The sequence below is a fragment of the Phocoena sinus genome, chromosome 1, assembly GCF_008692025.1.
Source record: "Phocoena sinus isolate mPhoSin1 chromosome 1, mPhoSin1.pri, whole genome shotgun sequence".
NCBI lineage: Eukaryota > Metazoa > Chordata > Mammalia > Artiodactyla > Phocoenidae > Phocoena > Phocoena sinus.
This window is the reverse complement of record NC_045763.1, coordinates 167,081,637-167,097,047: the sequence shown is the minus strand read 5'-3', so window position 1 is coordinate 167,097,047 and position 15,411 is coordinate 167,081,637. Positions and strand designations below refer to the sequence as shown.

The 15,411-nt window shown below is 39.2% G+C and overlaps 1 protein-coding gene across 7 annotated transcripts in view; it reads left to right on the top strand.

Moving 5' to 3' along the window:
* The window catches only part of MARK1 (microtubule affinity regulating kinase 1), a 144,827-nt gene that overhangs the window by 118,151 nt on the left and 11,265 nt on the right, over positions 1–15,411 (top strand). For 4 of the 7 annotated variants that reach the window (XM_032636572.1, XM_032636548.1, XM_032636533.1 and 1 more), the window contains 7 exons: positions 2,810–2,909; positions 3,940–4,052; positions 6,657–6,810; positions 7,115–7,308; positions 11,163–11,263; positions 12,540–12,704; positions 13,698–13,949. In XM_032636572.1, coding sequence (XP_032492463.1) covers positions 2,810–2,909; positions 3,940–4,052; positions 6,657–6,810; positions 7,115–7,308; positions 11,163–11,263; positions 12,540–12,704; positions 13,698–13,949 — 1,079 coding nt within the window. Of the gene's footprint in view, positions 1–2,809; positions 2,910–3,939; positions 4,053–6,656; positions 6,811–7,114; positions 7,309–11,162; positions 11,264–12,539; positions 12,705–13,694; positions 13,950–15,411 lie in introns of all 7 variants that reach the window. The other 3 variants (XM_032636539.1, XM_032636554.1, XM_032636524.1) reach the window with 1 other exon arrangement.

Here is a 15,411-nt window from a genome sequence, read left to right as displayed (position 1 = left end):
TATTTATAAATCTCAGTCCATTGGTTATTATTTTCAAACTCTTAATATTGTGCTCTTACAGGGAGATCCGTTGAGTGCTTTGTGACCACCTAGAGGGGTGGGATAGGGAGGGTGGGATGGAGATGCAAGAGGGAGGGGATATGGGGATGTTTGTGTACTAGGTATAGCTGATTCACTTTGTTATACAGCAGAAACTAACACACCATTGTAAAGCAATTATACTCCAATAAAGATGTTAAAAAATATATATTGTGCTCTTAAATTTGAGAACATCACTAAGGACTTAAGTTCAGCTCATTTGAAAAAGCAGAAGTATTTATGTCTAGCTTATGTTTGTTAGTTTTCTTGTTTGCCCATTCTCATTCATCGTAATAATAACAGACACTCAGAGAGCTGCCCCCAAAATGTAATGTGTTGATAAAAGGACAGTTAGATCCCTTTGTGTATACTGATGTGTTTGTGTGGAGAGGTGGGGTTTGTTATAGATTTGGTTGTTCTTTTTTTAATTTATTTTATCGAAGTGTAGTTAAGTTATAATGTCGTGTTATGTTATCGATTTGTTTTAAACGTTTTTCAAGACTTCCATTTTTAAGCACTATCTGAGCTGCCACCTCCACATATTTGTGCAGTCCAGCTGCGGACGTGAGTAAAGTTGTCAAGGACTAGATGGGCTGGATTACAGGGATTGGTTCCAGGAACCTCCGTGGATGTTCAAGTCCCGTCTATAAAACGGTGTGTAGCATTTGCATATAACCTGTGCACATCCTCCCATATACTTTAAGTCATCTGTAGATTATTATGACACCTAAGACAGTGTAAGTGCTGTGTAAATTGTTGCTGGTATGTCACGAATTCAAGTTTTGCTTTTTGGGACTTTCTGGAATTTTTTTTTTTCTGAATAGTTTCTGTCTATCGTTGGTTGAATCTGAGGATGCTAAACCCACAGACACGGAGGGCTGGCTGTACTGTGTAGCTGTCCCAAGTGGTTCATCATATTCTTTGAGGATTTTTATGCATTCACCACACAAGCTAGGAAACTCTGCCAGCAACAGGATTTTCCTCCTGCAGATGCTGCTGCCTGATTACTGTCTAGGCTTCTGCCAGACATACTATTTGGGAGGAGGCAGATGAGGCACAGGAAGGACTTTGATATTTTGGAAAATCATGTGGCAGGAATTTACAGCTCTGCTTTGCAAAATTTATTTTCTCCTGATGTGCACCCTCCCTGACACTTTTACTTTATTTATTTATTTTTATTATGATTATTTTTTCCCCGGTACGCGGGCCTCTCACTGTTGTGGCCTCTCCCGTTGCGGAGCACAGGCTCCGGACGCGCAGGCTCAGCAGCCATGGCTCACGGGCCCAGCCGCTCCGCGGCATGTGGGATCCTCCCGGACCGGGGCACGAACCCGTGTCCCCTGCATCGGCAGGCAGACTCTCAACCACTGCGCCACCAGGGAAGCCTCACTTTTACTTTATTGATGAATGATCACTAAAGACTTGGTGATAGCATTGTTATTTTTTAAATTTGTAGTGAGTCTACTTTTATTTAAATTAGTTGGATAATGTACCTAAATTACCATTGCTCAAAGTGGTTATAAGAAGTAAGTATGGGGCTATCCATCAGACATTTAGATTGTTTCTGCATCTTGGCTATTTTGAATAACACTGCAGTGAACATGGGTATGAAATATCTCCTCAGGATCCTGTTTCCCGTTCTTTTGGATAGGTACCCAGAAGTGGGGTTGCTGAATCATATAATAGTTCCATTTTTAGCTTATTGAGGAACCTCCATACTGTTTACCACAGCAGCAGCGCCATTTTACAGTCACATCAACAGCGCACAAGGGTTCCAGTTTCTTCACATTCTCACCAACACTTGTTATTTTCGTTTTTTTCAACACTGGCCATCCTGACAGATACAAAGTGATATCTCATTGTGGTTTTGATTTTCCTGATGATTGGTGATGTTGAGCATCTTATATGCTTGTTGGCTATTTGTATATATTCTTTGGAGAAATATCTATTCAAGTTCTTTGCCCATTTTTTTAATTGGGCAGTTTTTTGTTACTGAGTTGTAGGAGTTCTTTATAGATTCTGGATATTAACCCCTTATCTGATATATGGTTTGCCAGTAGTTTCCTCATTCCATGGGCTGCCCCCTCTGGGTTGCCTTTTAACAGCCCCGGATTGACTGTTGTTTCACAGTCTCAGCTTAAATTGGACTCTGGTAATGCACACCAACGTCTGTTTTCACCCTGATTCTTACTGATTCCTAATTCCAGGCTTAAATCTTGATTGTTCTCTCTTCCCATATTCTCTGAGCTATATTGTCATTACTGACTCTGATTTCCATTTCCCATGATCTCTTCTTTCCTAATGTTTTAGTAAGTGATGATTTCAAAATTACAGGTATATATTTGGTGGAAGACCAGGAAAAAAAAAATCTCTTCATTAATCTCAAATGTAAAAATGAAGCAGAGGTTAAAATCAGTGGGCTTTTATGTTAAATTTTTCAAATGTGAAAATATTCCTTTTAGAGGAGCATAGACAGCAGGCAGTATATTTTGAATCAGTTCATTTGGTGTGTGTGGGGTGATGGTTAGAGTTGTCGTAAGACCTATAAGTATGTCCCAAAATCTTACACCTCCTGTTGACCTGCTAATCAAGCTAGAAACAGTAACTTTAGTTTGAAAACGTCACGATTCTTGTTGACTGAACCAATAAGTTTCACATTTACTAAAAGAGAGCTAACATAAGTGGTTGAATGTTCTGATTGGCCAAACATAATGTAGAGTTTATTTCCTAGCAAATAATGAAAGATCGATGGATGAATGTTGGTCATGAAGAAGAAGAACTAAAGCCATATGCTGAGCCTGAACCAGATTTCAATGATGCAAAAAGAATAGGTAAGTATTTAAGTACTGTGAGAGGGGTGGTCCCTAGGCTAAAAGTGAGAGTCCTTTAGTCTACCAAAACCGTGTTTAAAATGTAAATGGGAAGCAGTTTTTATTTGAAAAATACTTGCTTTATCATCTTTTCTTTCTCCAGATATACACTAAACATTGCAAAATTCAAGTTCCTTATTTTGTTCTCATATATTATAACCTAAACCAGTTGTTGGCAACAGTAATATAAAAATTAAGATAATGTAGATAAACCTCATTCTTTTATTTCAGCAATTCCTAACGGGAGGAATGACTGATTTAAGAATCAGCACTGATCAGACTGATAAATATCAGCAAAACATAGCATGTATTTTAACCAAAAACCTAGAGGCCCTGAGTTAGAGGGAGGAACACTTTGGCTCCCCCTTTGTTTCCCACTATCTCAGCAGGGTCCATCCTCCCACACCCAGTCAAGTGCTCTACTCCCAACCGGTTCCCTCTCTTCATTCCCAGAGCCATCAGCAACTCACAGTTGAGTCATCTCCTGTCTGGCTTGAAGGCAGAATGGCTGAGGAGGGGCATTGTAGGGTGTTAGGAATCTGATCAGAAAGAACTGTGGGATTCAAGCCTTCCAAAGAGTAAAGCAGAAATTGTTAAGAGATGAGAGAAGCCACTCCATGAGTGGCTGAGGGTGTGTCGAGAGAGAGAGAAGGTGTTCTGTGTGTGTCACAGAGAGACAGATGCTACGTGGAGCTGGATAAAGGAACTCAGCTCAAGGATGTGCTGGGGAATGAGAAATGGAGTAGCCTGTGAATATATTAACCCCCAGTGCAGATAATTTCTGCATGAAAAATTGGGGATGTACAGTATCTGTAACTACACAGTGTCTGTATATTAGTAATCCAGAAGTTTTATAATTAAAGTTACACTTTAAACGTTCAGAATTTAGTTTTCATATCCGATGTGGGCAAACTTGCCCATTTTTGTTGGTTTCTTTACTAAAATAAACCCATTTTCAGAAAATTTGAATTTTGTTGTTTTTTATTTCTAGACATCATGGTCACCATGGGTTTTGCCCGAGATGAGATAAATGATGCCTTAATAAATCAGAAATATGATGAAGTCATGGCTACTTATATTCTTCTAGGTAGAAAACCACCTGAAGTAAGTTTTTCACCTTTTCAGATTAATGTGAAATATTTCTTGAGCTAAGTCACAGCTAAGTATAGATATAATGTTGGCAAATATATTTTAGGTTGTATCAAAAATAATACAAAGACCCTAACATTCTTATTTATCAGAAGTCAAAATTCAAATTGCTGAGTTGTGAACTCACCTTATTTCCGAATACTGAGAGATTCTGTTTTGAAAGAGCAGGCATAGTGCCTTGCTTACCTCTGAGAGGCCCTGTTCACAGTCACGTCTTTGAGAATGGCTCTGGCAGCCCAAGTGCAACAGCCCTGCCAGAGGTAACACGGTTATTTTGGGTGGGCAGAAAAAGACAGCAACTGAAACAAAAGGAGGTGACAGCGTTGAAAACAAAATGTATAGGTGGGAACCCAGGAAAAGGTTTTTTGGTGATATATTTTGCCTTGTAGAGTGTCAAGTGTTTTGATACATTCAGTTGGAAATTCTCAAGGCCAGTCGAGGTCTATAATAGGGAGAGAGAGCAAGGGAGTCACTCTCTGCCAATTGTGATTGAACCTTTGATGATCCTTTGGGACAGCAAAATATAAAGGTATAAATCGAGAGTCAAGAACAGCCCAGAGCTTTGACAGTTGGTTGAAAATTAGACATCTGTGGGAGGCATTTTGTAGAGTAGGATGAAATTATTTATAATTAGATAGTAACTATTAGTGAATCGGTACATTCAGCTGACATTTATTGAACCTACTCTGTACCAGAAACTATGCTAAGTACTGGAATAGAAAGGTTGGAAGGTCTCTGCTCTCAAGGAGCCGTCAGTCTAGAGGGGAGAGAATCGGTCCACAGTGTGGTACAGTGTGGAACGTGCTCTGATTAGGGGGATGTACAGGATACTCAGGGACATAAGGGGACAGGCACCCACAACAGGCCAAGACATGTAAGAGGTTGAATTAACAGTATTTGATAACCTGTTGGAAATGAAGGATAAGAGACTCTCAGATTTCTAGCATAGGTGACTGGTTTTGTAAGATGTGTTTGCCAAGATAGGAAAAGAGTGAACCTTAGTGGGAAGATGGGAGGTTTGTTCAGTTCCGGGTGGTTGAATTTGAGATTCCTGTTGGTTGGAGCTGTTCAGTAGACATTTGGATATAAAGATCTGGATCTGAAGGGAATGAGTTGAATAGCATGAACAGATTTGGGATTCGTCATCGGAGGGCCACACAGTAATGTGCCAGGAACTGTTTTAAGGACTTTACAAGTATTAATTCATCTAATCCTCTCAGTGACCCTACCAGGTAGGTACTACTATAGCGGAGGAGAGGGATCTTCAGTAGAGATGCTAATAGCTAGGGAAGTGGCGTCAAAGAAGCCAAGCCAAGAGAATTTTAAGAAGTGGGAAATAGTACAAATGGTTATCTCTAAAGTCTTTGAACTATCTCTACCTAGATTTTAGATTTCACTCCTGAGATCTTTAATCTTCCTATTAATTTAAGTATAAAGGACACACTAATTTTATAAGCATACAGCCCAGCCCGTGCATGAATTAAAATGAAGTTTGAATTGCATTGACTATAAATGAATGAAGCTACTATAAGTAGTAAGAGCCTGAACTTTGGAACCAGGGTCACTGGGTTTGAATTCCCACCCCTCCCCCACCCCAGCACAGCCACTAACTAGCTGTGTGACTTAGGCAATTTAACTAATTAATTCTCTGTGCCTCAGTTTCCTGATCTATAAAATGAGGATGACAATAGTACCTATCTCTTAGGGTCACTGAGAGGGTTTAAAGGAATTAATACTTCTCAAGTCCTCAGAACAGCTCCTGCCACACTACTATGTGCTCTGTGTTAGCTGTTATCTATTAAAATTTTCATCATCAGTATTTCTCTGCTCTTTATCGTTAGCAACTTTACATATGAATTTCGATTTCCCATTAGAATGCCAGTGATTCAGTCAGAAGGTTGCTGGCAACAAAATACTTCTTTGTTACAGAGAGAGGGAAAGTGTATCAATCCCCAGTACACCATGCTTAGCTCTAAGCAGATGCAATTTCTTGATCAGAGTCAATAAACCAAATTTTGTTCTGTAAATGTGGTGGAGAAAAGCAAAACAAAACAAAAAATGTGTGTGTGTTTGTGTGTGTGTGTGTGCATGAAGTTGAAATTTTAGATTTCATCCTAAGTTTGAATCTCAACTGTACCTGAATTCGAATCCCAAAGATGTCTCTTGAATCTCTTAACCTCAGTTTTTCCATCTAAAAAGTACAGGTTAATACATCATAGGTTTGTTGTAATGATTAAACAAAGTAACATATATAAAAAGTTCAGCATGGCGGCTAGTATATAATAACCATTCAATAATTGGTAGCTATTATTTGGACCCAGAAGGACCCAAAGCCATTTGTACAAGATAACAGAAGATGACATGTACTTGTGAAACGATGTTGTATCCAGTTCTCTCCCTTCCTGTTTGCCAACTTGCAGTTCTGTATCCAAACTTTTAAATTTTCTTAGTTCTGATTACTCCATGTGCGACTTGGAATAAATTAGAAAAATCAAGCGTGCATAAGGTTTCTATGAACTTTTTTTAATTTTAAAATGTTGGTGGTCTTTCTTCTTATAGTTTGAAGGTGGTGAATCATTATCCAGTGGAAACTTGTGTCAGAGGTCACGGCCCAACAGTGACTTAAACAACAGCACTCTGCAGTCCCCTGCTCACCTGAAGGTCCAGCGGAGCATCTCAGCAAATCAGAAGCAACGACGCTTTAGTGATCATGGTGGGGGAAAGTCAGATATGTGGAAAGACAGACTGAGTCTGCCCAGACTTGCATTTTTTGTTAAGCATCATACAGTTCACATGTTTATGTTCTTGTATCATTCCCGGTTATCACAGCTTTATATTATTGAATGATAAATATAATCCTGTTTTCAGGGGCCGACCTAATTTTTGTAATCAAACAGTTTAATCTTCGTTCAGAGCGTAAAGTATGCAAATAAAGATATTTTTGATAGAGTTTTTGTTCGTTAGAAGAAAATATGTCAGTTGCTTTTCAGCTAATTATGCTTTTTAAAAAATTACAGCTGGTCCATCCATTCCCCCTGCCGTATCCTATACCAAAAGGCCTCAGGCTAACAGCGTGGAAAGTGAGCAGAAAGAGGAGTGGGACAAAGACGTGGCTCGTAAACTTGGCAGCACAACAGTTGGTTCAAAAAGTGAGATGACTACAAGCCCTCTTGTAGGGCCAGAAAGGAAAAAGTCTTCAACTATTCCAAGTGTGAGTAAATATTCTGGCAAATTGCAATATGCTGTAGTTATTTGTTGTCAGAATTTTTTTGTTTAAAGATTTTAAAAAATTTTATCTTTTCTTTTCAAGTTTAAAAATATTAAAGTGAATCATACACTTAAAGAACGTGCAAAGGGGGCCAAGCTTCTAATAAATGCAATTTAAGAACAAAAACTGTGAATTCTTAAAATAACATTTAACCTTACCACAAAACAGTACATTAAACTTTCCTGCCTCAGTTTTCATGTTTGTAATATTTACTCGATAGTATATTGGTGCATTTAATTTTATGTTTACAAATAAACTGTTGAATGAAGGCAGACTACAACAATAATTACTTTATAGAGCTAGCTCCCATTATCCACTTAAAACAGCAAACTATAGAAATTATATAATGGGAGCTGGGAGATAGATTGAGACGTCCCCCTATAAGACAGCAGCAGAGAATAAAGAGAAAATATAAAAGAAAACTAAGATATACAAAGGATAGAAGTAGAATTAGTGACGTTTAGGAAATAGGAGCATAGAAAGGAAAAGGGGCAAAATGAAAGGGAGAAAATATTTGAAGAAGAAATAATAATTTAAAAAGATGGAAAACTTCATATTAAAAGGCCTCAAAAGGGAAAACAGAAGCAAGAAGGAAAACCTACTCCTGGGCTCATTAAAGTGGGATATATGGATACCAAAAGCAAAGAGGAAAAACTTCAAAGGTCCCGGAATGAGACAGCAGGTGACCTTAAAAGGAGCAAGATGCAGGCTGACATCTGATTTCTCAACAGTAAGATGGATGCAGGAAGATAAATGGATAAAAAATATATATATATTTAAAGTGTCAAAAGAAAAGCACATTGAACACAGAATTTTATACCCAACCAAACTGTCATTTAAACATAAAGGTACAATAAGCATATTCTTATGAATAAAGTACCTCAACTCTTGTGATACAGTGACCCATTTGAAAACACTGTACTGTTTGAGGAAGTACTCTTACAGTAAGAGAAAGGTATGTCGAGTTTTGCTGTAAAATGTATGGGAATTGAAAGCAATCAACTAACTTATTAAAGTGTGTATGTGGTAACATACGCAAAAAAGAAAAAAAACAATGAAAATTCAGAACCAAAATTCTGAATAATATCCAGGAAGTGAGGATAGGGATAGAAATTAAAGGAAAAAGCATATGCCTTGGAAGGGAAGGTAGGGGTAAGGGTAAGAAATCGGTACAGTTGGCTCTCACTGTCCATCCGTGTTTGGTTGAACCTGAAGACACGGGACCTGTGGATACGGAGGGCCAACTATACTCAGCCACTTTATATAAGGGACTTGAGCCTCCATAGATCTTGGAATCCACAGGGGGTCCTGGAGCCAATCCCCAGCGGATACTGAGGGACAACTGTAGTGATAAGCAAAAATAAATTCAGGAACTTAAGGGCAAGAAATATAAGGACAAAACTAAAATGTATAACTTTTAAACCAACAGAAGAAAAGGAATTGATTTAGCTTATGGAAAGTAGGAAAGGAGAGAGAAAACATAAAGACACTTTAAATAGAAACATGAAATAAGGTACCAGGAAGCCCAGCATAACCTTAATTGTAAATGGGTTAAACTCCCCAATACCCATTGTCTTACACAGTTAATGGAAACCATATTTTAAAAAAAAATATGTGATTTGATCATCACCTTCTGGTCTATGAAACAGATGTGTATAACCGCTTTAAGGATGAACGGATACAGCCACTTACATTCCAGCTGGTCTGTTTGGAAATGATTTAACTATAATAGATTTAATACATTTTGTATAAGTAGTTTTTTAGACAAGTCATCATTTCCTCTTACCTAAACATCAACTAGAGGACAGTTTCCAGAGTGTCATCACCCCATATAACAGAAAGAAAGAATTCCATCCCCTATTTCCTGCTACTCTGCTAGATTACCTGTCATTCAACTCAACTTGGTCATATTTTCCCATGAATATTCTCAGCTGTTTCCACCCGCCTTTATGCAGTGCTCTTGCTTAAAGTTCCCCCTGCACATTATGAAAATCCCATTTCTATAGATCATTTCGAGTCCTGCCTCCTGGATGGAGCCTCCTAGGACTGAACGCTCCAGAGTGATCTTGTTGGCCTTTCTGATTGCTGGACCACGTTATTTAGCTCGTAGCTATATGCTGCCTTGCATTGTTCACTGTTGTTTCCCCATATTTATATTCTCCTGTTACACACTGACACAGTAGCTTCCTCAGAATCATTAGTGATGACGCGCAAAGTGGGTATTCAAAGCATATGTAAATTTTAAAAAGGCATAGAAACTAAGGCATTGGTTTAAATTTAAACGAACTATGCCACACTTACTTATCTTTTTTTTTTTTAAACATAAGCTAAAAGATTCTGGTAGAGAAATTCTTCTCTTAGCCACTTAGTATTAGCATCACTGCCATCAAAGGGACAAGGCCAGGGAGGCAGCTTGTGAGGATCAGAAACCTGGAAGGCACAGTTTTGAAGGAGAAACTGTTCACCCGTCACACTTTGAGAAGGAAAGTAGTGTTACTGAAGACAGCCAGAAACGTTTTAGAGGTCTCTAAAGGATGTATGGTAGCATGATGTGACAAGGAATTTGTTCAAAATTAGGTTACTCATGTGACAGTTCAGCCAAAACAGTGAAATTATCGAAAGTGAATATTCTTATATTGCTACATTTGGTGCCCATGGGATAATGTTACAGACTTCTAGTAATATCTTGGTGGTTTTATACTTTTCCAGGATTTTCCCCTATTTTCTGTTATTTATTTACAGGATTTTTCCTCTAAATTTTTAAAAAACAAATTCATTCATTCATTCGTTCATTCATTTTTGGCTGCACTGGGTCTTTGTTGCTGCGCGCGGGCTTTCTCTAGTTGCAGCGAGCGGGGGCTAATCTTCGTTGTGGTGTGCGGGCTCCTCATTGCGGTGGCTTCTCTAGTTGCGGAGCACAGGCTCTAGGCGCATGGGCTTCAGTAATTGTGGCACACAGGCTCAGTAGTTGTGGTTCACGGGCTCTAGAGCGCAGGCTCAGTAGTTGTGGTGCACGGGCTTAGTTGTTCTGTGGCATGTGGGATCTTCCCGAACCAGGGCTCGGACCCGTGTCCCCTGCATTGAAAGGTGGATTCTTAACCACTGTGTCACCAGGGAAGTCCTCTCCTCTAAATTTTTAATCTCCAGTTAAACCTCCTCAGTAATCTATAGGAGCAAAGTAGGAAATAATTAAATGTTCAAAAATTAGGGATTTATTAGTTAAAAAAAACACACTGTATATCTGTGTAGCTGAAAAGAGGAAGTATTCCCAGGGTGGCACTGCACACAGTGTTGGTGTCCTCAGCTGGGCCTGCCTGTGACCCTGGAGCTTTGGTCTCTTAACATCACCAGTGGCTGTGGGGTTTTCCCGAGCAGGTGCAGAAGGTTCACCCACAGGCTTCCAGGTGGCCTTCCATCTTCAGGGCCCCAGGTTTCCTGTTTGTAATGATAGGGTGGGGTGTCTCTCGTGCATAGTCCCCTCAAGCTGCCTGTGCCACTGTCCTGGCCTTCTCCCTATCACCAGCTTACAAAGGCATGAATAAAACCCAGCTTTTCCCAAACAACTGTTCACCACTGCTGTAGGACAGTAAACTAAGAAAACTGTGCGATGCTTGCTATGCTTTGCCTTTTATTCCTACGAGGGAGAGGGGTGGGAGATAGAATTTGTTAATATAAGATTCTGATAAATTAAAATTCTACCACAGATGTTTTTCAGTTATTTGAAGCTTAAATTCACTTCTCTGATTTTCCACAAATACAGTTAGAATATTTTAATGTGTTTTTTTTACTTCTTAAAGAACAATGTGTATCCTGGAGGTAGCATGGCAAGAAGGAATACATACGTCTGTGAAAGAACCACAGATCGATACACAGCATTGCAGAATGGAAAAGACAGCAGGTAACTGTCACAGTGACAGGCAGGGCTACCTTTGTCATTGCTTTGCATTAGTGCTCTGGGTAAAACTCCTGTAGCTGAATGGGTCAAGGGGAAAGGAAACACAAAACAGCTAGTTAGATCGCAACCAACCATTCTTACTAAGGCACCTCCTCATGTGTACCAGAATGGAGCAATGAAAAAATGTTTAGGGAAAACAGGAGATAAATGTCTTCACCTGTGATTTTTCTGAATAAAATACGATAGTAAATAATTCCCTGTAGCAAAACCTATCATAGCATCCTAATCTGATCTTCATTATTTGAATCTTACTCTTTTATACCCTTGCTGCTTCCTTCTTACCTTCTTCCTTCCCACCCACCCCCCATCAAGTCATCATTATATCCAAAGAGTGAAGGCTTTGTTTTCCTTCCTCTAAAGAAATGTGGCCATCTCAGCTGATCTTTGAGAACCATACAGTTCTCGAAGGGTTTTATTTTAAATAATGATACATATTTTATTATGTAAAAAATCTAAGTTCTTTTCATCGTGAGTTAAGGACTGCTCATCAGTATATGGCAAAAGGGCAGGGAGAGTCTTTTCTAATAAAATCCCATCTAGTTCCATCCATAGTCATTTCAGCAAACTTGACAGACCACTCTTACACTTGTTTCCTCTCAGTTAATAGGCATTTAAAGTAAATGTTATTATAAGGCATAGAAAGGTAAATGAATCCTCCTTGGACCTAAGATCCTTTAGGCTAGAAAGGTTGTTGGGAATTGATTTCTAACTTACTCTTTCTCCTGTACTAAATCCTAATCTCTAGCTCCTTTAGTCTACATCAGTTTAACCTATTGATTAAAGATATGAACTAAAAGTGTTTTGATGAAGTTTCCAGAGATAGGGTTTTTGCTACGATTATGAATTCTTACTGAAGAGCGGACAGTGAACCACAGCAACACGTCACACCCAACTGTGATTGCTGGAAAGTGAAAACTGTCTCTAATTATAATCATTTTATCCATAAAAATAATGTCATACTTTTCAGATTCACATATATAGAACAAGAGTGTGTGAGATCTTTTCCATGGAAGGTGGTGGTAAATTCACCCTGTACACTTTTGACAAGAATATTGTTGTTAGTCAGTAATAATAACACTAATGTTGATTTCTAAGTTTCAGTCATGAAAGGTATTAGTCAATTTAGACTTTTAAAAATCTAGTTCTTAAATTTTAGTAAACTGCAGTTTTTCTTCTTTTTTTACATTCCACGGTCTTCTCGACTGTCTTATGTTGAAAGCCTCACGGAGATGTCCGCGAGCAGCATATCCTCTGCAGGCTCTGCCGTGGCTTCCGCTGTCCCCTCAGCACGACCCCGCCACCAGAAGTCCATGTCCGCTTCTGGTCATCCTATTAAAGTCACACTGCCGACCATTAAAGACAGCTCTGAAGCTTACAGACCCGGGTAACATGCTGGTTGCATCTCATTTTGTTTGTCATTAAAAAGAGTTTTAAAAAATGTTGCACCATACAAAAATACAAGATAGCCATCACATTACGAGCTTTTCGAAGATTCACTGTTTGTGGCAGAGGTAAAGTTGAATTGTAACATAAACTTACTACATCCCCTAGCAGTTATCAGAAATGTTGCTTACAATTTAAATCATTTTCTGGAGGAATTTTCTTCCAGGATTTTGTTTTAAATCTCTCCATAAAGTAAAGGGTTGTTGCCAAATTTAGCATTCAGTTAAATTGAGTTTTTATGGCTTAAAAACAAACAAACAAAGCCCCACGAGACTAGGTGTTGAGACCTCGTTAATCTTCTCGGCTCTGGCCAGTCACTTGTTCTCAAGAAGAACTTTTAGTTTTCCTGTCAGTGACGAAACAGATGATCTTGAAGAGCCCTTTCACTTATAAAGTTAAATGACTATTTTTCTGGTATTTCTGTATGTTGAGATTTCTCAAATTCAGGAAAATGTTTGATAGTTAGATTTGTTAATCACGATGGTGGTGTCCTGTAGCGTTTGCTATCACCGAGGCCGAAATTATAAATAGGAAATGAGCCTTCAATTCAAAGGCTTTTTGATAAACAGTAAAATCTGTGTTCTACATTGCCGAATGGTTTAAGAGAATAGTTAAAAAAAAAAAAATTGGCACGCAGTGCCCCTTGTCTGGCATTCCTGCTACTGAAGAGTGTTTATCTTTGTATCCCCGTTTCAGTAATGTCTTAATCGTTAGTAACTAAATTTTTATAAAAGGCATTTAGTTTGAATCTGAAATGTCATCCGTCTCTGGCGATAACAGTAATTACAGTCAACCCATGCATCACATCTGTAACGGGAAAGAATAGAATAGGGCCGAATAAAAGTAGCCATGGCAGTTTTCTTCTGGTTTTTAGCGTGAGTGAAACCTTTCTCTGCCAGTATTCTGAGAGATACATCTCAATGTGTCCCAGCAGTACAGCCCAGCGCGCGCCCGCTGCTTCCCCGTCTGCTCACAGTATCAGCACCACCACCCCTGACCGAACCCGCTTCCCCCGGGGCAGCTCCAGCCGCAGCACCTTCCATGGGGAGCAGCTCCGCGAGCGCCGCGGCGCTGCCTACAACGGGCCGCCCGCTTCCCCCTCGCATGAAACGGGGGCATTTGCACATGCCAGGAGGGGCACGTCAACTGGTATAATAAGCAAAATAACGTCCAAATTCGTCCGCAGGTCAGTACCAACATATTGTGGTGTTTTCTGTCCTCTAGGAATTAACAAAGAAGATTCGTTGTTTTCTTCAGTCTCTACAGTGATTTTCCAAAATGGTTTTATGACATTTCATTAGACGTGCTCTTTTACAGAAGTTGGAAGAAAAAGATCAAGGAAGACATAAAGTCTGTTCCCTTAAGGAAAAGAAAGAAAAACAAAAGAACAAAATGAGAATTTAAGAATACTATAGAATAGAGTGGAAAGAGCAAAACTTGACATCGAAAATGTGTGTTTGAACAAACAGTATCCCCTACTCAAAAACCTTGATTTAGAAAAAGGAATTAAATATGGCTTTACCTTTATCCTTCAAATAGTATTTCTTAAGAATACTCTTCAATTGCTCACTAATAATATATATATATATATATATATATATATATATATCTCGTTTACCTTTTATTCTTCCTTATAAAAAGCCTACGTATTGGAATCACAGAGATTACTTATGTAATTTAACATCATAAAATCCTAACATCAGAACACGGTAAACACAAAATGAATGCAAGTGTAGTAACCTAATCCAGTAGAATAATGAAATTGTACCCTTTTCTAAAAATTAAGCGTAAGTGGGTCACACACATTGATGATACACGTTGCTGAACACAGTACAGGTTGCTGTAAGTTTGGTGTGCTGTCAGGTCCTACTAAAAGCCCATGAAAGTCCCGTATGAACCAAGCCCTGTGCCAGGTGCTGCACAGGATTCAAAGATAAAGAGGCAGCATCTGTGCCCTCAAGATTCGGACAGCCCCAAAAGGATCAGACTGGACACCACCAGCCACGATATACAATGAACGTGAACAGAAAGGAAAGTGCAGGCAAGGCACTGTGGGGTTCCTGACTCGGGAGGGAAGCTCAGGCTCCATAGCAGGTAGTTGTTTCAGGAAGTAAGTTATGGGTAAGAAAGTTTTGTACCTGCAGCAAAAATAGTCCTTCAGTACTTAATTTTCAATGTTTTTAGTGTTCCTAGGATTTCAGATAGCGCGTGTGGCAAAGAGAAGCAGTGTCCTTAGCCTCTCACCTTTTCTTGGAGCTGTTTATAGACTCTGTTCATGGATCAGTTTGCCCAAGATCACACAGCTGAATTTATTACTTTAAACATAGCCCCTTGCAACGTCCGTTTCTAACCGTATCAGTCTGAGATTTTGTACCGCTTGGGCAGTTACCATGACACATCGACAGAGAAAGGCCTGAAAGCTCCCCTGCAGGGTCAGCGTGACAGTGGGACAGGAGTGCTGGCTGGCCGTCAGCAGGGTAGTAGTTAGGTTATCAGTAGTTGGAATTTAGCTGACAATTTAAATCCATTTTTAAAACCCGGTACTTTCTCCTGGTTAATCCACGATTAATCTTAAGGTGAAGAAAAACAGGTTTTGAGTTTAATGCTTGATTACTAACTGTACATTAAGCATTGTGCAAAATATTGCT